Genomic DNA, 22,500 nt, shown 5'->3' with positions numbered 1-22,500 from the left:
TCTCGCGCGCTCTCTCTCGCGCGCTCTCTTTCTCGCGCGCTCTTTTTCTCTCTCTCGCGCTCTCTCTCGCTCTTTTTCTCTCTCGCTCTTTTTCTCTCTCGCTCTCTCTCGCTCTCTCTCGCTCTCTCTCGCTCTCTCTTTCTCTCTCTCTTTTTCTCTCTCTCTCTCTTTCTCTCTCTCTTTTTCTCTCTCGCTCTCGCTCTCTCTCTCTTTTTCTCTCTCTTTTTCTCTCTCTCTCTCTCGCTCTTTTTCTCTCTCTTTTTCTCTCTCTCTCTCTCGCTCTTTTTCTCTCTCTTTTTCTCTCTCTCTCTCTCTCTTTTTCTCTCTCTCTCTCTCTCTCGCTCTTTTTCTCTCTGAGTGTTTTGATGTTTTTTCTTTATTTCTTGTTTCCCAGGAAGCTAAATGATATTTCAATTGTAACTCCACTTTCTCGAGATGATCGCGGTTACACACCCCTTCACATTGCCGCCATCTGTGGTAAGTCCCTTGTATAGGGGTTGTTGAATCAAGATTTCCTTTTCAGTTTGAAGCCGGCTCAGATTTTATAATTGGTGGAAGCTGCGCCCGGCCTTTTAAGCGGTTGTCTCGTCACAGACATCCCCTTTAGCAAACAAACCGAGCCCCCGGGGCGATCATCTGATCGCATCAGGCCAGGCTGCCGGACCCTCTGGCAAAAAAATAATTTTGCTGGGGAAGTAAATGATTGGTCGTTCAAGACCACCTGGATTCTAGCTGCTCTTTCAGTGGCTTTTTGTTCTGGCTTATAGATGGGGGGGCATGAGACGACCCTTTTAAATTTCCTCTACATGACCACCGCAGGGGAAATGTAATATTACACACCACTATTCAAATGTATGGTCGAACATGTAATACATGGATTGGCTGCGTCCGTTACAGCAAAAATCACTCCTTTTTTTTGTAGCGTCTCTCCGCTCTGGCTAACAGAGGGGAATCTTGACCGTGGGACCCCCTCCTGTATGTGGAAGGGGTGTTGTCTTCATGAGTTTTATATGGGGAGGTTGACACTGTAATCCACTACAGTTTTAAGACCTTCAAGTCTTTCATCTTGTTACTTCGCACACTTTCTTTTAGGCCAATCTCAGTTTATCGACGTACTGATCTCTAAAGGCGCAGTGGTGAACGCCACCGATTACCACGGCTCTACGCCGCTCCACCTGGCCTGCCAGAAAGGTCATCAGAAGATAGCGGTGAGTTAATGATGTACAGCAGAGGTGCTATTAACTGCATGTCCTCCTTAACATGTTCCATAAAATCTGAATAATCCTTTCCTAAAATACTCTGCGCTGCTAGAGGACCGATCTCCTTTGTTACCTTCCATTTATCCCCCCACACAAATACACCCGACCATTGGTCCAATAACACGCAGCCCTGTCTTCACCAACATGAGTGGACAGCACTTCTCTCCTATAATACTCTGCGCAGCTGAATAAAATAAAATTTTCAGCATTATTCGTTATGACCTACTGTTTCTGAGACTTGGTCCTTACATCTCTTGTGTCGTCCTCCCTTTTAAGCTGCTCTTGTTACATTATAAGGCAAGCAGAGACATACAGGATAACAATGGGAACACCCCGCTGCACCTGGCCTGCACTTATGGACATGAAGATGTAAGTATGACCTGTGTACAGGATGGCTGTAGAATTCATATACTTAATTACATTATGTGCATTTGTTTACAATTCCCAACACTCCTCAGTGTGGAATATTTATACATTTTGCTATATTCTATTATAAGAATGCCGCCTATAGGTGGCGCTCTTCTTGTATTCTGTGAGGCCTAATGCGCACAACCGTGTTTTTTTTTTTATCCGTGTGCTATTTGCAATTTTGCACATAGCACACAGACCCATTCATTTAAATGGCCCCATGCACGTGACCGCAATGTTCACGGATCCGTATAGGGGCCGCGAGTCCGGGCAGCAAAAACTCACGAAATGTAATTTTACTGTCTTTGCGGATCCTGTGACCAACTCTGGGGGGGATTCTCTATGAAAGGATTTTTGTGGACAAATGAACCGCAACACATCTGTGGTTTTGGTGACCGCAAAATCCCCACGGTCGTGTGCAATAGATCTTATGATGCACATGGTAGAACTGCTCCAATGGGTTAAAATATTACCACTCACCGAATACAATTTATACCATTTCTGCACTTGTAAACGGCCCATGAAAAAATGTTTGCCAGTTTTTTCACACATCCCTCAATAGACAAGTCTATGTGTGATGTGTGAAAATGGGTCCCGCACGGGTGCAAATCAGCCGTGAAAACGGCCGTTTTGAATAAGGCCTTAGAGTGAATTTTTAGACCCCTTAGGTCCCTTTGTAGAGCACTCGCCCCTTAAAATAAACACAAAAAAATTCCTAATAATATAAAGGTGCCCACGCACCGATGATTTAGGTGGGACCGACTAACCATCTAATGTGTATGGGGGTGCCGCGACTCCCCTCGACCCTCCACTCACGACACATGTCAAGGGAAACCAGGATTAAGCTGTTGGATTTCAACCAGTTCGGTCTTTTGTTCTCATGGGAGATAATCGGCCGCCAGGCAATGGATATTCCCCCTTATTTCCCTCTCCCAATTGAGTGCACATTTACTCTCGGCTGAGCGTGCATGGGGGAGGGGGGGTGAATAGCTGCTGGGATGGACAAAGTTCGGCCAACCGCTATTTAAGGCGTATGGCCACCTTTTTAAAGGGTAACTAAACTTAAAAAAAACAAACATTTGACATGTCAGAAGTTTTGATCGGTGGGGGTCCGAGCACTGAAACCCCCACCAATCGCTTAAACAAAGCAGCAGAAGCGCTGGGGTGAGCGCTGTGTCGCTTCGTTTTTAATCGGCTTTTAGAGCAAAGCCGATCAGAAACAAAGCCGCACAGCGCTCACCCCAGCGCTTCTGCTGCTTTGTTTTAGCGATTGGTGGGGGTTTCAGTGCTCGGACCCCCACCGATCAAAACTTCTGATGTCACTGAAATGTCAGAAGTTTATTTTTTTTATTTTTTATTTAGTTACCATTTTAAAGGGATTGTACATGATTAGAAAACCATGTGATACCACTGACACTGTTAGGTCGGCCATGTTTTTCTAATCCTGTACGCCTTTAAGTTGTTGAAAATGTTTGTTTTTTCAGTCGTGCCAATTTGTGGGAAAGCTGGGTGGTCACTAGTCATTATAGCTCCCATTGGGCTTGTCACTCGGCTTTCCCAGACTCCTCCATGTCAAATAAGCCTTGTTCTGCTGCAATATCCTGGGACAACTGAGCGGATTTGCCATTCAGTAGTTTAGGAAAGCTGGGTGGCAAACACTGCGGCAGCTGTAAAGGCAGGTATTGTTACCCAACTTTCTTAGGTACAGATAGAATTGATAACCGCTTGACAGAAGAGGACAAGGAAGGGGGATGTGTGGTTTATTATAGGAGAATTGTTCGTTCCTGTAGCAGCTTGTGTGATTTGTAACCTCTGTTCTTCCAGTGTGTGAAGGCTTTAGTCTATTACGATGTAAACTCTTGTAGAATGGATTGTGGGAATGAGAAGGGCGACACCGCGCTGCATATCGCCGCTCGCTGGGGATATGAAGGGATTATTGAAGTGCTGCTACAGAACGGAGCCGGCACCAACGCGCTCAACAAGAGGAAGGAGACGCCGCTGCAGTGTGCGCTGAACGCCAAGGTAATGGATCCCGGCTGGACTATGAAGTCTCCAGGAACGTCGGGGCATTTCACTGCTGAAAATATTCTAGATTATAGGTTGACCGCATAATACTTCTCACAGCTGAGGGTTTGCTGCACTTGTATCCAGTCTAAACTGTCTCCGAGTGATACATTTTATCTGCACTGATACTTGGTAGCGAATTATCAGGACAGGAGAGAGATTTCTAAAAGATTGCCTATAATGGATACAATTGTAACAACCCCTCAGCTGTGAGAAGTATTAGGTCTGTACAGGTTTTCAGCCTTGGGCTAGACCAGAATGTTTCCATCCACTGACCGCAAGCAGAGAATGATGAGAAAGTTGCAGAACTCTTCATGGTGCGATATAAAGCGCAGGTTGTTGTTTCAGCCCCTTCTCACCTTTGAATTCTGCCATGATCAATAAATAAAAAAAATTCTTAGCATTTTCCAAATCTCTATGTTCTGTTTTTGGGAAAGCTGGGTGGCAACCAATATGACAGCCATCACTGCTCCCACAAGGGTTGGCATCCAACTTTTCAGGACCCCTGAACGGCAGTGATATGGGAGAAGGGATGTATAATCAAACAATCAGACTGGGTTGCCATTCAGAAGTCTGGAACAGTTGGGTTACCACCCAACTCTACCAAGATACAGTTTTCATTGTTCAGCTGGTCATGGGCCCCCCCCCCCCCCCCCTCCCGATTTTTGATAATTTCTACATTTACTTTGCTCCTAGATTCTGTCCATCATGGAATCTGCACACGGAGACGTCAGGAGGCCGAGTATTTCTGAGGTAACGCACGGCAACAGTGCGATGGGCTGATTGTGAAATCTGCGTATTCCTGTGTATTCATTTTACCCCCTTGTATCTCTTACGGTGGGTCTTGGTGCAGTCCCTTAGCCAGTCCCCTCCTCGATCTGCGGACACCATCAGCCAGGACTCCTCCGAGTCAAGCCTCTCCTCGCCGTCCACCAGGCATGATGACGTCAGAAGCAAGTACAAAGATGTAAATGTTTATATAAACTCATATGGAAAACCGTATACATAGGACGAATTCCTTTAATCCAGTATCAATAGGTGCCGGATTAACAGATATTATGGATTCTCAGATGGTCATAGAAATGTATATAAAACGAACTTGTCACTTTAACCTCCAGTCATACCAGGAGCCCGAATTAAAATGTTAATACAAAATCTGCTAAAAATCAATCTGTTATTTAACCTTAGAAATTTCCTAATTGGTTTGCTCATCTTTTTTCTGGTTAATCAGTTGCCAGATTACTGGAATTTCACTGTACCGACATTCAGATGTCAATAGGACTACGGTAAAAGCCATGTTTTAAAATCAGCAGAGACGTAGGATCACAGCAGACCCTGCCACATTCGCTCAGCCAGTAATACACGTAATGATAAGCGGTCATCAACACCTCATTTGCCGCTTATCCTAGCTGGAACAACAGTATCATACGGTAATATTCCATCCTTGTTGCTCCCATCTGCCAGGCCCCATAGATTGGGATCTGTCAGCTGACCGGTGTATGTATGACCAACATTAGGGAAGCCGTAGGGTTCGTTGCAGAAAGCTGCGCCGCACAAATAGTCGCGGTCTTACAAAGGAAATTTTTCTGTAGGAAAGTGTTGCGCTGAAAATGTTTTCATTCTGCATCATTACCTGTTGTGTCCTTTACCTCCTCCTCATATTTTTGTCTCAGGTGGAGAAACTATTGCGAGCCGTCTCTGATGGGGACTTGGAAATGGTACGGTACCCTGGAAATCTGTGGGGGGGAGGGGTTTGCTCACATTCTTTTATGTACTTAAAGTGCACCTATACTTTCAAAAAACTTTTGACATGTCAGAAGTTTTGACTGGTGGGGGTCCGAGCACTGAGACCCCCACCGATCACTAAAACGAAGCAGCAGAAGCGCTCAGGTGAGAGCTGTTCCACTTTGTTTCGTATCGGTTTTCCTCGGAAAGCCGAGTGAGTAGCGTACGGACTCCTAGACTTTCTATCGAGCCCGTACATCGCTGAAAGGAAAACCGATAAACAAAGTTCACCCGAGCGCTTCTGCCGCTTCGTTTTAGCGATCGGTGGAGGTCTCAGTGCTCGGACCCCCACAAATCAAAACTTTTGACATGTCCAAAAAGTTCTTAAAAAAAAGTTTACTTCCCATTTAAAGAGGTTTCCCAACCAATAAAAATCCTGAGGATAGGCCATCAATAGCTGATGGGTTTGGTCCGACTCTCGGGACCCCCTCTGATCTGCAGTTTTGAAGGGACCACAGCACTTGTACGAGCGCGGCTTCCCCTTCATTTCTTCTTGCTCACTGTGAATCTCTGACACGGAAGTAGCGGCGATTCACAGGTATTGCAGCCGCCTTCTCCCAGTCACTTCAATGGTAAAAGGCTGCAATACTGGGAATCGCCGCTATTTGCTTGTCGACGATTCACAGTGAGAAAGAAGAAATGAAGGGGAAGCAGCGCTCATACGAGTGCTGTGGCCCCTTCCAAGCAGGTGATCGGAGGGGGTCCCGGGAGTTGGACCCAGACCCATCAACTTTTGATGGCCTATCCTGAGGATAGGCAATACATTTTAACTGGCTGGAAAACCTCTTTACAAAATGTTAATGCACTCAATGTCTCAGACTTATTACGCACGCGCTCCACACACGCACGCGCTCCACACACGCACACTGCACTCCAGCCTGCAGTACCTCTTGACTTTATAATTTGTTCTCTGTCTCCGCAGGTCCGTTACCTCCTGGAGTGGGTGGATGATGACTATGATGATGAACTCGAGGACTGCTTGGTTGGGGTGAAGGAGTTCTGTCACCCTTTGTGCCAATGTCGCACGTGTGGTCCTGTTCAGAAGGTCAGTCCTTGTAGTGACAACCCCAATCCCTAGCGGGAACACCAATCCCCCTCTTAGTACCAAGAGCAGGAGCATTACATAGATGATCATTCGTGATAAATATCTGATCGTGGGGGTCAGACCGCTGGGACCACCAACTGATCCTGAGAACGAGCTTACCTGTCCATCCCTGTGCGCCCCATATGAATGGAGCAACCCCCTAGCTCCAACAGCCCCATAGATCATGAAAGGAGCAGTGGCCGAGCATGCGCAGTATCGCTTCATTCATATGGCGTGCACAGGGACAGCCAGTAAGCTCGGGATCGGGGGGGGGGTCTCCGCTGTCAATCCCCCACCGATCAGATATTTATTACCTGTCCTGTGGATAAGTAATAAATATTGATTATGGGGAAAACCCCCTTCAAGGTGATTTGTGGGGTATGTCTTTGTAGAAGCTGAGCAGGATTCCCACCAACGGGCTTGGGGTCAATGTGACCAGCCGGGATGGATTCACTCCTCTACATATCGCAGCCCTGCATGGTCATTCCGTTCTTGTGACGCTGCTCCTGAAACACGGGGCTCACGTGGATGCAAAGAATGGGAACCGGGCACTTCCCCTGCACCTGGCCTGTCACAAGGGGCATCTCGAGGTGAGTTTAACCCAACGGAGAATCAATGCAACACAGGAAGAGATCCAAACCGTGCACCGGCTGGAGCTTAACGCTGGTTTTCGGGTTGTCTTGTTTTCTATTTCATCCATGACCGGTGCCGCAATTCGCCCATTACGCAAACCCGCGTCCGTATGTCAACAGTATGGCCACCGTGATCGCTTGTGATCACATGACTATGACCTGATCCGTGCATGTGACACGAGTATGGATGAGCCGTCACTGCGGCCATATTGACATACGAATAAAATAAAAAATAATCCTCCTGGTTCTGGAAAAAAAGCGCATCAGTCTCCAACCACTACAGGAAAGGCAGGGACAAAATAACACAGGCGAATGGGGGAGCCATCCGACCCCATAGACTCCTTCACCTCTGAGTAGACGACCGAGCGATCTGGATTTTCATTGAAACTTAATATATTTTTATTTACAGGTGGTAAAAATTCTGATGGAGTTCAGCACAGGAAAGAACAAGAAGGACATGAACGGGAACACGCCGCTAATCTACTCCTGTATCGCAGGCAACCTGCAGATGGCGTCCTCCTTACTGGAGGTATATTTAGTCTTGGATCTGGGAGCAATCTCCACTTTATATTGCCCCCATAACCAACTCTTCTCCGTTTTATTCCCAGCATGGCGCTTCTGTCAATCTCAGCAATGTAAAAGGGAACACCGCTCTCCACGAGGCCGTCCGCAGGAGTCATGAGGATTTAGTCAAGCTCCTTTTATTGTACGGCGCCCAGGGGGACGTGAGGAACAAGCGACAGTACTGCCCGCTGGACTTTGCCAAGGAAGTATGTATCCTGGCATCAGATGTTTAATTGTTTCTCTCAGCACAATCCACAACTAAGGGGCCTTCTGGATGTAAGATTTAGTGCACACTACACGAGAAGTCCCTTTTTGCTATGTATTGTAATATGGGCATGGTCCTATATAAGCATGCAGATACTGTGAGGGTGGGCATGGTGGTCTTGGACACACAGTAGCAATACATTTGCTTTTTGTTTGTTTTTATTGCCTGTCACCACTAGGGGAGTTTACGGAGTATAAAAATATGCATAATAATAAGACTATGCAGGGAGCTCCCCCTAGTGGTGGCTGCAGGCAGGCAAAATTTTATATTTGACTCCTATGTCTATGCAGGGGATTTGGAGCTCTGTATAGAGAGCTGACCGCTATAAAGACATATTAATAAATTAACGGGTGCAGAATGTTTGACCTGATAACATGGTGTTCAAAGGGGGAAATTAATTTTATATTCCTAATGTGACGTGGCAGAAGATGTTATGGGTGGATCTGTGGTTTCAGACCCCACCAATTCCCAGTCTCGCACTTTATAAAGTTCCTGAACCCATTCAGACATAGGGATTTCTATGACTTTTTAAGAAATCTGACACCATTCCTATACGACATCCCAATAGAAATCTACACAGCAGTAGAGCGACCGTTGTGTTAGAGACTTCCGGGGGTGAGGAGAGGAGTTCGTCATTTTCCTTTTTAAGAGACCAAACCATATAAAACATTTGTTGATTGACTTGTGTGCTTGTTCACAGAACTCTAGAATCAGACACCTTCTTCTGTCCTCCGCCGACCTCATGACCACGGACTGCGGGGCAGCAGCATCCAAGGAGCAGCCCAGCCTCATCCGGAAAAAATGTAAGATGATAATGGGCTTTAAAATATGAATTTTTCCTTTTCTCCGTTATCTGTGTTAATGGAAATAATAAGAGACTGAAAACTCTGTTTTAAAGTAAACTAAAATGCTTTTACCTTAATCCTACCAACCCCTCCCCCTTCCAGCAGTGACCTCTAGTCCGACCAGCTCAGGAACTCCTGTGACCCCTGAAAAAGCTGAAGTTACTCCATCTAAGTAAGTAATTATGTGTTATATCCACGTAATAGTGAAGATACTATTCTTTTTATTATACATAGAATGAATCCGCATAAAAATTTCTACTAATACTGATCCTGAGTTACATCCGGTATTATACTCCAGAGCTGCACTCACTATTCTGCTGGTGGAGTCACTGTGTACATACATTACATTACTTATCCTGTACTGATGCTGAGTTATATCCTGTATTATACTCCAAAGCTGCACTCACTATTCTGCTGGTGGAGTCACTGTGTACATACATTACTTATCCTGTACTGATCCCGAGTTACATCCTGTATTATACTCCAGAGCTGCACTCACTATTCTGCTGGTGGAGTCACTGTGTACATACATTACTTATCCTGTACTGATGCTGAGTTATATCCTGTATTATACTCCAAAGCTGCACTCACTATTCTGCTGGTGGAGTCACTGTGTACATACATTACTTATCCTGTATTATACTCCAGAGCTGTACTCACTATTCTGCTGGTGGAGTCACTGTGTACATACATTACTTATCCTGTACTGATCCTGAGTTACATCCTGTATTATACTCCAGAGCTGCACTCACTATTCTTCTGGTGGAGTCACTGTGTACATACATTACATTACTTATCCTGTACTGATCCTGAGTTACATCCTGTATTATACTCCACAGCTGTACTCACTATTCTGCTGGTGGAGTCACTGTGTACATAGTACATTACATTACTGATCCTTTACTGATCCTGAACTACATACTGTATTATACTCCAGAGCTGCACTCACTATTCTGCTGGTGGAGTCACTGTGTACATAGTACATTACATTACTGATCCTTTACTGATCCTGAACTACATACTGTATTATACTCCAGAGCTGCACTCACTATTCTGCTGGTGGAGTCACTGTGTACATACATTGCATTACTTGTCCTGTACTGATCCTGAGTTACATCCTGTATTATACTCCAGAGCTGCACTCACTATTCTGCTGGTGGAGTCACTGTGTACATACATTACATTACTCATCCTGTACTGATCCGGAGTTACATCCTGTATTATAATGTATGTCCGCAGTGACTCTTTATGTATAATGTATGTTTATGTAGCTATATATACTTTGGCAGAAGTAATCAGGAACAGACTGTTTGCTAGGGACGTGCTGCCTCACAACCCCCTTGTAAAGACTGGTTGGTGGGCAGAGTATCCATAGCAACTAGACTGTCAAACATGACAAAGCTGGACTGGCATTGTGCTTATAGCAGTGAAGGATACACCCCTAGTTTCCCCCATTTCATGCCGTTTTATTATTCTAACTAAATGAAGTGGAGAATCCCTTTAAAAAAACTAGTTTCAGATAAATATAAAATGTGCTTGATGACTTCTGACTTTGGCGCTGTGGTTTGTCCCGTTTCTGTGGCCTCTGGTCCGGTTTTGTCATGGTGACCCCTCATATGCGCCCCGGGCTCTTCTCTTCTTGCTGAAGTTTGATAAAGGAGATTTGTTGATTTGCTGCAATCTCGGGATTTGTACATTCTGCTTAATGGAAATGATAGAAGTGGCTTTTTATTCTCTTTGCTAATCCTGGCAGATGGCCTTATCCGGCACGAGGAGAAAAGCAGATTTGGTGGTTTTTTTTCTTATTTTTTTTGCACTTACTGCAATTAGGGCGAAATGACCGGATTTAGTGGTTACACAAGGTGATGTAACACGACCTTGTGCATTACCCCCCACCTGCCTGTCAGAGGAAGAACACGATCTGCTTCTATCTTGTATGTATTAGTTGAACGGGAGCCCCGTTTTTCCCAATTCCACTAGATCAGCAGAAGCCTCCCCCCCCCCCCCCCCCCCATTTAGGAGACCACCCTCCCATTATCTTAATAGACCTATGGAATGTCATTGTCCAAAGTGGACAATTCCTTTAAGGAAGGAAGTTTCACTGGTGATCCCGTTGCTTCCGATCTCTCCGTTGCAAGGACTCCTCCAGACAGATCTACATATCTCCGCTTCCTGAATCCCCTCTTCTCTTTTACACCATCATGTTACAATCAAAAGGATCGGAGAAGTTGAGATATAGGGGATGTTCCCAGGTGTTCGCCTATTGCACGGAGGAACAATGTGGCCACCAGTGATTTTAAGTCCTTGAAGGAATTGTCCACTTCTTACACCCCGTAGCCCTATGGAAAAGTTTGTGTGTGTGGGGAGGGGGGGGGGGGGTGCTTAAACTGGGAGGTTGTGTGCTGTGTGACACCGCCCCAGGCAAAGTATAGGGACCATGGCAGGAGTGGGAAGACCAAGTTCAGTATACGGAGCCCATAGAAGTCAAAGGCGTTACCAGTCAATCCCATAGAGAGAACTTTTCGTGTTATTTTTGACAGTCTTGTTTTATTTGATCTTCTTCTTCTGCTCCATTTACCAGGTGTAAAAGTTTTTTTTGTTTTTTTTCTCACAGATCCATAAATGAGAAAAAAATGAGAAGAGACAAGAGCATGCCGAACTTTGATGAAGATTTAATCCATCAGGTCTGTACCAGATTTATTCATTTTACAATTTAAATGTAGATCATCCAAAACTAAAGAGTCCTGGTTCGCCCTTGCTCGGGTTTCAATTAAAGGGGTTCTCCGCTTGGCACAATGCCTACTTGTTAGAAGGATTCCTTAACAATATGCTGATCACAAAGTGTCCACCCTGCTGGGACCCCCAGCGATCCGCTGTAATCTGTGGGGAAATCTGGTAGTAAGGCCCCATGCACACGACCGTATTTTTCATTCGTAATTATGGACCCGTTAATTTCTATTGGCCACGGACACCTTTTCCCTTTTTTTTTTTTTTTTTTACGGATCGGTGTCCATTCCGTAAAATATAGAACATGTCCTATTCTTGTCCATAATTACGGCTCGGATATGCACACTTTAGCCGTCTGTAATTACGGAAGTGGTGCCAGGTTTGCAGATGCACTACAGACCGTATTTGCGGATACTGCTCTGTATATGCGGATAAGTTGCGGATGCTTATGGATCTGTATTTACAGATGGATGAAAATACGGTCGTGTGCAATAGGAGATAGGGGTTGCAAAATCTGGTGACAGAGCCTCTTTAAGTGTTCACTTTCCCTGCAGCGCCACCAGAGGAGAAATTAAGCATTACACCGTGCCCATTCACATCACTGTGTTGTCTGTGTAAGGCCTCATGCACGCGACCGTGCTCGTAATTGTGGTCCAATTTGCGGACTGTGCTCCCATTATTAAGTAGGGGAGCACGGTCCGTAAAATAAAAGAAATTGGACGTCCTGTTTTTTACGGAAGTTTCTTCGGCCCGCACACCTTTCCCGTAAATATCCAGGATGGGGTCTGTGGACGATCTATTTGAAAGTCACATGGGAAGTGTTTATAGAAGCCAGTGTAGAGAACAACGCTCGCTCTGGAGGACCCCTTGTTCTTGGGTACTTGTTTAGTTTTAAGGGTAGAGTCCGTCCATATGTTGCAGAAGAAATCTGCAGTGAATTCGGCCATGCCGCGCTGATTCCCCAGCAAAATCTGCTTGTGTTAAATACAGATTTTGCAGCGGATTTACTGCAAGTCTGCTACATCTGGACTTGGCCTTACAAGCTGTTCCTCCAGTTATGGCAGCTGATCATACATGGAGGACCCAATATCTAGACCCCCTGTGGGCTCCGGGGTGCCTAAAACATAAAGAGAGTTTGTCTAGGATTTTTTTTCCCCCCAGAAACCTTGCAGCTCAGCCCCTTTAACTTGAATGGGAATGAGCTGCAATACCAGATCCAGCCCATAGATGAGTGTCCGTTTCAGAGCAGCATAAAGGAGCGGTTTAAAGGTAATTTCTTTTTTTCGGGATTGAGGTCCTCACAATCTGCCCCCTTCACTTGCAGCTCTCCATCAATAGACGGGAGGATGGGAGACCAGACAGTGGCCGGAGCTGTGCTGAAATCATAGTAGGTGTGAAAGACGAGTTGGACTCCGCTCTAAAGGCTAAATATACTGCCAGGAGGCACAGCCTTCACGTAGCTTGTGTAACGGACACTGACGAAAACATAAGCGACATCAGCGATACTCCGAATGGGACAGACGTCAGCTCTCCCCTCTCCGAAACCGCTGATCAGGACCTGGAAAGAGAAGCGTGTAATCAGGAGCTGTCAGACATGAGCACCCGCCAGGGGCCACTCAGTACCCATCCCACAAATAACACCCAAAAACTGAACGACTTGGACTGTACCGGGGGCCCAGAATGCTGTTGTGTAGCTTGCACGTTGGCGCTAGAGTCGTCTTGGTCTTTGATTGACTCTTGCAGCCCCGGCCGCTGTGATGGTTCTGAACAAGAGGATGTCGGCGGGGTCAGTACTTAACCAGGGCTGGTCTACTAACTGTAGGGCTTAGCGGACATGCCGATCATTGCTGCTATGGTTTAGCTATGTCCCTTGCAGGGAATGCTGTGCATTGTGGGTGTCTTTGCCGGGCGATCAGGACTGATCTAGAACTAACCACCTGCGGTGTCTGTAATGTCGTCTGATTTACTTGTGGACTCGTCCAATCTAATGAATGTGTCACTATGCCAAACACTGTTTACTGAGTAGTCAATCTCCACGACCACCGTCCCTCCCGCCCGACCCGTAACATGTAGGATTCTTACAAGACGAAACACGAGATGATCCAGAGAAGGTAAATCTCAAATAAGCTGCGCGCTAGATGTGAATGACTAAGAATTGTGACTAGGAAGTGTAGGTGGGAAACAAAGGGGGGGCTGAAATGAAAGTCCCGTAATGGATCATATGACATGCACTTCACAACGCTGTCACAAACTGGAGTAATAGACTGCATCACATGATCCTCTTCACAACTGCTGATTGGCTGAGGACAGGGATACATTTTCAGATTTTCAGACTACCCCCCCCCCCCCCTACTTTCTGGTTTTCATCCAATATGGTATCTTAAAGGGTTAGTCCCATGTCATAAAGTGATGGCTGATCACTAGGATGTACCATTTTTTTGCTATTGGTGAGGGTTCGACTCCCAGGGACTCACCGATCCTGAGAATTAACGGGGTGCAGTGCTGGTTCAATGCGCTGTCGTCCTCAGTTTTTCCCGGCTGTGCAGCAGATTCAGTGGCGCCGTTGTGCAGGGGGGACTTAGTAGGGGGATGCAGCACCAAACTTACCTTTTAATTTGAGGATTAATGGGCATCCTGGGCGTCAGACCCCCACTCGCATATCCTAGCAATATGTCATACCTTTTTAGAGGGTTTCTCTGGTTTTCAGAGAATTGACTGTGAAATACACAAGCTGTAGAAATGCATGTAAGGTTGTGTGGGCGGCAGATGTATCTGTACAGCGCCCTCTATGAACGTGTGACCTTCCATAACAAGACTTTAGGTATTTTCCGCACTCTAGCGGCCCTGATTCAACCAATGGAAATTTGGTTCTTTGATGGACAAGATTAAACCCAGTCTTACATCTTTTACTAATCATATAAGTATATGGATGGCAATATTTGAAACAGTAGGAAAGATCACTCCCACCATTGCATATATATAACGATCAATACTCGACCACAGGTTGAATTGGGCAAATTCACCAGTCCATGCCCGGCTTCAATCCCGCAGTGGTTTGCCGTATTATTAGGGGTGATGACATCATTTACACAAGGGCATTTTTTTAGGTTCGGAATCGCCTGTGATTACTCCAATTTCAGCATTACTGCAGATTGTCCACTATTTCAGTATTTCCCTATGGGAAAGAAAGTTGTAAAGAATCCAGTATGGTGGGATTTGTAGTGATGTCACACAGGGAAACATTGGAATTCACCATGAATTGATTTAGTGCCACAGTCCACGTCATGGAGCCTTTGTGAACCAGTCCGTGCCAAGGTGTTGGATGGCATAACCCATGTACTGAAGCCATTTCACACACAAATTAATTGATTAACTTCTATTATGTAATTCGTTTTCCTGTATCTGTAATGACCTCGGTTTCTGGAGATTGTTGCTCTGATATTTCGCGGTCCCGATCACTAGTAGATGACATACATACGTCTATTTTTCTACATAATTTATGAATGCAGAGTGTTTCTGATGTGCCTTTCACCTGTGCCAAATACTAAAGGTTCAACACAATAAAGGACTCTTCAAAATGTATCACTGCTGCATTACTAGATGTGCGAGGGGACAGGGGGGATGGTGGGGGTTATATTCCAGACTCCATCGTTCGACACAGTCTGGAATATCCCCCCCCCACCAGTGTCACTGCACCCTATGAGGACTATTTCTAAGGCCTCATACATGCGACTGTGTTGGCTCCGTGATATACGGACCGCATGGTGGCTGCATTTCCCGGACTGAACACCGTTCAGCGAGCCGGGCTCTTAGTGTCATATATAACTATGATTCTAAGTCACTGCCTCCCCTGTCCTGTACTTAAAACATGTTTCAGTACAGTATTCCCGCGGGGAGGCAGGGACGCCGGGCGTCATACGTAACTATGATGCTAGGAGCCCGGCTCACTGAACGGTATTCAGTCTGCGAAATGCAGCCGACATGAGGTCCGTATATCACGGTAGTTTGCACGAGGCCTAAGGACTAACACGCACATCTGGTTACAGTGTCTAATAAACTGATGAGAATCCCGCCACTAAGTATATTGCACCAATTATTTTTTTTATGGTCCTAACGATTTAAAGTGAAAAATGAAGCAGCTTTGTATGTATTGATTAACCCTTGCTGCAGGGTCATTTTCACATACAAAACCCGAATTCTAATATTTAAAAAAAAAAAAGTGTATGGAGGTAAAACTTTGTTTTAAAGGAGACATCTGGCACCTTGTCAAAGTGCCACTCAGCCCTTTACACTCATTGGCGCCTTCATACAATTTTGCATCTGTGTAATGTTTGTAATTAAATAGATGTTGGTGGCAAAAAGTCTGAACCAAGCTGAGCCTGAGACGCACAACGTAGCGCTGCTGCCTATATGGACATATCGTCTCCATCACCAGAACGGAATAGATCAAAAATACCTGCGATCCAGAGACGAGTCAGAGTGAAAAAATGCAGGGGCTGATCGGAAGTAATATCCATCATCATCATCATCATCTCACCCCTGCACTAGACTGAACCCGCCGCGTGGCCTCCTGCACATGGGACGACAATGCTGCAGAATTTCTGCAAGATAAATTGACACGAGGCCAAGACTCCGCACAGCAGGTCAATTTCTGCACATATTTTCTGCAGCTTTTTTCCCCCCACAGGGTCTGGATATTTTTTTGAATCTCATCCACTTTGCTGCTACCTAATTCAATGCAGAATTTTTTTTTAACTGAAATTTCTACAGAATTTCTGACCCATGTGCAGGAAGCTTAAAGAGGCTCTGTCACCAGATTTTGCAACCCCTATCTGCTATTGCTGTAGATAGGCGCTGCAATGTAGATTACAGTAACGTTTTTATTTTTAAAAAACGAGCATTTTTGGCCAAGTTATGACCATTTTTGTAGTTATGCAAATGAGGCTTGCAAAAGTCCAAGTGGGTGTGTTTAAAAGTAAAAGTACAACTGGGCGTGTATTATGTGCGTACATCGGGGCGTGTTTACTTCTTTTACTAGCTGGGCGCTCTGAAGAGAAGTATCATCCACTTCTCTTCAGAACGCCCAGCTTCTGGCAGTGCAGATCTGTGACGTCACTCACAGGTCCTGCATCGTGTCAGACGAGCGAGGACACATCGGCACCAGAGGCTACAGTTGATTCTGCAGCAGCATCAGCGTTTGCAGGTAAGATCGACTTGCTCGTTTTTTAAAAATAAAAACGTTACTGTAATCTACATTGCAGCGCCGATCTGCTGCAATAGCAGATAGGGGTTGCAAAATCTGGTGACAGAGCCTCTTTAAGTAGTAACTCCACTTTTGTCAAGCTTCTGATATGTCATAGCAAAAGTTTGGATCGGCGGTGGTGGGGGGGGGGGGGGTCGGTCGGGGTGCGCTTTGTTTCTTCTACTGTGATCAGCGCTCCCTGTCAGGTAGAATACGTCACTCGTAGAATATCTCTGTCAGGCCCCGTGCACACGACCGCAAAAATCGTCAGTAACACGGCCTGCAATTGCAGACCCATTCGGTTCTATTGGCTGTGGACACCTTACCGTGCTGTAGAAACGTTCTGAAAATTATGGAACATGTCCGCTCTTTGGCATTTTATGGGCCGTTTTCGCATACTTTGAATGGGAGCACGGCCCGAAAATGCCGGCGGCTGTCCATGCCCGCAATAGCGGGCTGTGGTTACGGCCATGGCTGTGTGCATGGGGCCTATGTCGTCTTCAGCTTGACAGGGAGCGCTGATCACAGCGGAAGGTGCAGGGTGCTCAGCTGAGGCTTCTGCACATTCGTTTCAGCAACAGTGGGAGTCTCCGCATCGGGACCCCCACCGATCCAAACTTTTGATATGTCTGACATAAAAAGTTTGATGAAAGTGTAGTTCCTATTTAAATGTGACAATTCGGGAGCACAAAAGAGAATGATACCATGAAGAAAAGTTCCTGGATTCGCTGGGGGTCATTGGAGGCTGTACATGGGGGGACATGACCGTAACAGACAATCTTTTTTTTCCTGCTCTCACTTGGGGCTCCCCCTCCCCTACACGGAATCCGGAGGTAAAACTTTTCATTCTGTTCCCCAAACAAGCGCTGCTCTCCAAATATTGCGCCTGGTATCATTGGAAAGCTGAGATTATCGGCTTTAGTCCTGATATCTAGTTGCGGCACACGCTCAGTCATGGCGTGTTACATATGTCCTTGGCAATGAAAGGGTTAAAAATGGGTGTGGTCTGACGCTGCCGTCACACTCCCACCTGCCCTCTACTTCTTCCTAAGGCTTCATGCACACGACCGTGCCCGTAATTACGGGCGCGGACAGCCGGCCGTTTTTACGAGCTGTGCGCCCATTATAAAGTATAGGCACACGGTCCGTAAAATAAAAAAAAATAGGACATGTCCTATTTTTTTTCGGCAGGTTTTTACTGCACGGACATAGAAATGAACGGTCCCCTAATTATGGGCGATTTTACGGTCGTGGGCATGAGGCTTTACATTTGGTAAGTAAGCAAAAAGTGGGGGGAGCTGTAGACAAAATGATGAGAAAATTGGTCATCAAGATTTTTACAAAGTGGTTTCATTTTTAAATTTAAATGCATTGGAACAGATGAAGGAAATGGTGGTGGAGGTGGACGTGGCGGTGGACGTGGCCTTCTTTGGGGTTGTCACATCACAAATAACGCCTTTAATATTGGAGCAGATTTAGTTGTTGGAAGCTGCAGGGGATGTGTGATATTATATGGCGGCAATTCAGATGACGTGTAATATAGGGACGGCTCGAGGCCACCAGAACAGGAGATGCTTTTGCAGGGGCGCGGGGGGGCCCCTATGACATCTACTTACCCGAGTAGTGACTATGGACGGGGTAGTCTGTATAAGAGAACTCTTTTAGGTAATATTTACTAATAATGGTCACAAAGCTGAAGCCACTGATACAGCACAAGAAGAGTTTTATTTTGCAGCAATAATTGACAATCATCAGATTTAACCCCTCTGGTCCAAAACAAGTTCTAATAATAAACAGGCCAAATAATTTACTCTCTAAAAAGGGGGTAATATCTGAGTGACTGCAGGGGGTGTCACATCGAGCGCTGCTGTAACAGTGGAACGTGGTCCGTCATTACAACAACCGTCAGCTGGAAATCAACACCGAATACGGCTGCTGAATTAAACAAAAAATAAAACAAAACCACATCATAGATCAGGTCTCTCTCGTGTGAGTATCATTTAGTTCAGTGCTTCTAGATGTAAAGTTAGTGTCCAGGGTGCGGCGTCTGTACCCGTCCGGCCCCACCTCAGTCATCGTCCTCATCCGAGTCCATCACTTTCCTTCGGTTAAACTGGGGAAAAAAAAAAAGTTGGTTAATTGATGGCGCTAAACGCCTGTCTGCTGCAAAAACTACAACTCCCAGGATGCCCGGCTGTCAATAGGCCAAGAGCCACAGATTGGGAACACTGAATTAGGAGATTTTTTTTTAAAGTTTTTTTTTCTACTATGCTGCAATAGGGTGGAGGTCCAACTTCCCATCCCCCCCTCCTCTCCCGGATTCAGCCTTTTCTTACTTTACCAGCAGGGAGATGTAGGAGAACATGATCTGGTCCAGCAGCTCCTGATCTATAAACACAGACCCTGGAGAGAGCTCGGATGAGACGTCCAGAACACGTTCTCCATTTTCACTGATGCAGATGAGGTCGGGGCGTACAGGAGAAAGTTGCGGTGCGGCAGCGAATTATTAAAGGAACACTGGGGAAAGTTGATAACATTGTGTCATGCCTACTGCAGACCAGAGAACCTCCCAGGCAGGCCCAGCACTTAGGCCCCATGCACACCAACGTATTTTTGCGGTCGCAATTCACCCGAAAATCTACGGGTGAATTGCGGCCCTATTCATTTCAATGGGCCCATACACACGTCTGGTTTCCACGGTCTGTGCATGGCCCAGGAGCCTGGACCGCAGAAAGAACGGACATGTCTTATTACGGCTGTGTTTTGCGGTCCAGGCTCATAGAAATGAATGCGCGCTGCCAGGCGCACGGCCCGCGGGTGACACTCCGCGGCCATCCGACCCGAAAATCAGCCGTGCACATGGCTACGGTCGTGTGAATGAGGCCTAACAGTGTTTTGGCATTCGCTTTGCTTTAATGTACAGAACCCCTTTAAGAACTGTGTAGCGCTCCCTACAATAGACCTGTAACCTAGAAAAGTCATACAGAAAACGGAGAAGTGGTTTGCCTAATATTTAAAGTTTTACTGCACTTCTAGAATCACAGCATCTCCATTTTCTGTCTTATACTTAGATCTGCAATTTAAAAATAATGACACTACTGCCCCCTAGTGACAGACTATAAATGTGTGCAAACAGTGGCAAATATGGGATAAGTCACACCAGCAAATGCCTGTTGCCCTATTGTAGGTTATTAGTATTGATTTTCCATCATCTTGTATAGCATGAGCTACACAGAGAATACTTTATGGCCACCATACTTTATACTGCATGTTAAATTAAATGCATGGAGCTACTATAACTCTTTCCAGTCTAGATGCTGCGGATATCACCCTCTCTCCCCCATCATATATATTCTCTCTAATGTTAATGGCTCTACCCAGAAAGCCCTGATGTGGTTCTGTATTGAAAATGCACTCAAATAAACATCTTACCTTCACCGTTGTCTTCTTTTCTGTCTGTTGACTCACTTTTTCCAAAATCTCTATTAGACCTTGTTCTGAAAGCTGAGGAGTGCAATAGGAGTGTGTTACCAGCCTGACGATTATTCCTGGGTCATTATTAGGATAACTCAGTATACATCTCATAATAAGATCTGTCAACAGCAGCACGTTAACGGTTTCCATTCAATGGTACTAAAACCCAAGAAACATTTCCACTTTTCATACAAATCAGAAATACATTCTACTTAATTAGTGTGGACTTCGGGTTGATAACATTGGCTCACACCCACCTTGCCACCTAGTTGCCCAAATCTTGCCATCTGTATAAGGTAATTTTCCACAGCTTTGGCTTTTTCAGGCTTCACTAGCGCCAAGTTGTTCACTGTGAAACAGAAAAGTCATTACGAGACATTCATCGCAGGTAACGGATTTCCCACCAGAGGAACATTGTCAATACGTGAGACGGACACAATCGTAATGTTGTGTCTACGGGCGGGTTAAGGGGGATGTTCAGGATTTTGGAACGTGAAGGAAATGTATTTTCTGTAGGTTCACAGAGTTGTTGTAAAACAATCCCAGACACGTCCTGGTGTATGTCAGCCAGAAGTAGAGGACCGATGGAAGGGAATAGAACTGCAGGATCAGACTACACAGGGTTTGTGGTCTGTTACCACGGAGACACATAGGTCTGCATAGAAGCTGCAGGCAAAACGGGAGGATGATATTTTCAAAATGGCTTCATTTTCTGTTTAAAATGCGTGCTTGCAGATATGGACAGAGCCTGTAAGGCCGGATTCACACGAGCGTGTTCAGTCCGTGATATACGGACTGAACACGCTCGTGTGAATCCGACCTTACTGCTAAAAGGTGCTCTACCCATAAATAACTGATCAATATTGATTATATAGGTCATCGCTGTCTGATCGGTGGGGGTCTGACTATTGGGACCTCCTGGTCAGGGGTGGTGCAGCAGAGAGACAAAACAAAGGCAGAAGAAGTTGGGTTTGGATCCAGCACTGACGATTCAATAAAATGGAAGGAATGTTTCCAAGTTTAATGGGCCAGTATAATTGGCAAGTTAAAATCAGGAATAAAGAGCACAGCGTGACATCCTGATAGTGTAGGGAAGAAAGTGGTAGTGGTAAATGAGAAGCCTACGCGTTTCAGACGCTACGAGCGTCCTTAATCATGGCTGAAGCTGAAGACATTGATGACGTTAAAACCCACTGAATAAATACTCACACCTCGCCCGGGCAGCCTGGCTCAGAACCTGGGCTAAGATGCTGTTCCTCATGTCCTCCTCCCTGTAATAAAAGAGCAGCAATTTAAAGGGACATCAACTACAACTATTCTCTCATTACCTGCAGTGCATACAAGAATTTTGAGGCAGATTTTGACGTGCCTGTATTTTCTTTGCCGCGGTTTTCGGGGCATTTTTCGCAGAGGCCATTGAGCGCCGTGGGCAAAAACCACAGCGAAAAACGCATTCTCTGCCTCCCATTAATTTCAATGGGAGGTCAGAGACGGAACCGCGGGAAGAAAAAGCATTCACGTGGGAAAAACGCCTCCGCCTCCCATTGAAATCAACGGGAGACAATTTAGACCGTTTCATGGCGTGGTTTCCGAATCAAAAACAGCGCCAAAAAACAGCCCCGTGACCCCTTGAATTTAGGAACCAGTAGAGGTCTGAGTTTAAATATCCCACTTTCGGTGTCGTCTCATTTCATCTTTTAAAGGATATGTAAACTTTTGTACCTATACATGTGTTTTTTTTTTTAATAAAACAATGTATTATGTGATTTGAATCAACTTTTAAATTCTTTTTTTATAAAAAAAAAATACAGCTTCTATGTATCCTGTGTACATAGAAGCTGTATCTTGCCGTCAAAGCCGATTCCGTCAGTGACAGTCTAAGCACATGAATTTAGATGTGATCGATAGGGTCTTGATCTTATGTATCACTTACACACAGGACCAGCTTTCAGCCGAGCCGTCAGTACAGCTGACCTGATGGAATCGGCTTTGACGGCAAGATAAAGCTTCTATGTATACAGGATATATAGAAGCTGCAGCTCAAAGTAGAAGAAGTGAATTAAAATCCCAAAATCACATTGTTTTATTCGAGGCGAATGTCACATTACAGGACAATGTCAGCAGATGAAAATATCGCCTCCCGCCACCACC

At 45.5% G+C, this 22,500-nt stretch overlaps 2 protein-coding genes across 4 annotated transcripts in view; one reads left to right on the top strand and one right to left on the bottom strand.

Moving 5' to 3' along the window:
- Nucleotides 1-15,215, top strand: part of ANKRD27 (ankyrin repeat domain 27) — a 48,141-nt gene extending 32,926 nt beyond the window's left edge. For 2 of the 3 annotated variants that reach the window (XM_075838429.1, XM_075838430.1), the window contains exons 15-29: nt 395-477; nt 1,093-1,208; nt 1,536-1,628; nt 3,492-3,689; nt 4,428-4,484; nt 4,585-4,698; nt 5,405-5,449; nt 6,439-6,561; nt 6,993-7,190; nt 7,642-7,761; nt 7,841-8,002; nt 8,762-8,864; nt 9,009-9,078; nt 11,521-11,590; nt 12,958-15,215. In XM_075838429.1, coding sequence (XP_075694544.1) covers nt 395-477; nt 1,093-1,208; nt 1,536-1,628; nt 3,492-3,689; nt 4,428-4,484; nt 4,585-4,698; nt 5,405-5,449; nt 6,439-6,561; nt 6,993-7,190; nt 7,642-7,761; nt 7,841-8,002; nt 8,762-8,864; nt 9,009-9,078; nt 11,521-11,590; nt 12,958-13,431 — 2,026 coding nt within the window. In that variant the 3' untranslated portion in view covers nt 13,432-15,215. The remainder of the gene's footprint in view (nt 1-394; nt 478-1,092; nt 1,209-1,535; nt 1,629-3,491; nt 3,690-4,427; nt 4,485-4,584; nt 4,699-5,404; nt 5,450-6,438; nt 6,562-6,992; nt 7,191-7,641; nt 7,762-7,840; nt 8,003-8,761; nt 8,865-9,008; nt 9,079-11,520; nt 11,591-12,957) is intronic. The other variant, XM_075838432.1, reaches the window with a different exon arrangement.
- A 3,366-nt stretch (nt 15,216-18,581) lies between these two features.
- Nucleotides 18,582-21,649, bottom strand: PDCD5 (programmed cell death 5). The gene is made up of 4 exons (XM_075837110.1): nt 21,559-21,649; nt 20,607-20,698; nt 20,308-20,379; nt 18,582-18,988 (listed from the first exon to the last, which is right to left on the bottom strand). Exons 1-4 carry the CDS (start codon nt 21,608-21,610, stop codon nt 18,944-18,946), a joined length of 261 nt encoding a protein of 86 aa, XP_075693225.1. The 5' UTR covers nt 21,611-21,649; the 3' UTR covers nt 18,582-18,943.
- Nucleotides 21,650-22,500: the final 851 nt, after the last annotated feature.

This window comes from Rhinoderma darwinii, chromosome 9, assembly GCF_050947455.1.
Source record: "Rhinoderma darwinii isolate aRhiDar2 chromosome 9, aRhiDar2.hap1, whole genome shotgun sequence".
NCBI lineage: Eukaryota > Metazoa > Chordata > Amphibia > Anura > Rhinodermatidae > Rhinoderma > Rhinoderma darwinii.
Note: the sequence above shows the minus strand (reverse complement) of the source record. Positions and strands in the feature narration are given on the sequence as shown.

Coding starts and splice junctions, on each gene's coding strand:
- PDCD5 (XM_075837110.1), bottom strand. CDS start 21,610: ATGAGGAACAGCATCTTAGCCCAGGTTCTGAGCCAGGCTGCCCGGGCG. Junction 20,380..20,606: donor TTGGGCAACTAGGTGGCAAG/GTGGGTGTGAGC, acceptor TGCACTCCTCAG/CTTTCAGAACAAGGTCTAAT. Junction 18,989..20,307: donor AAAAGAAGACAACGGTGAAG/GTAAGATGTTTA, acceptor TTTTTTCCCCAG/TTTAACCGAAGGAAAGTGAT.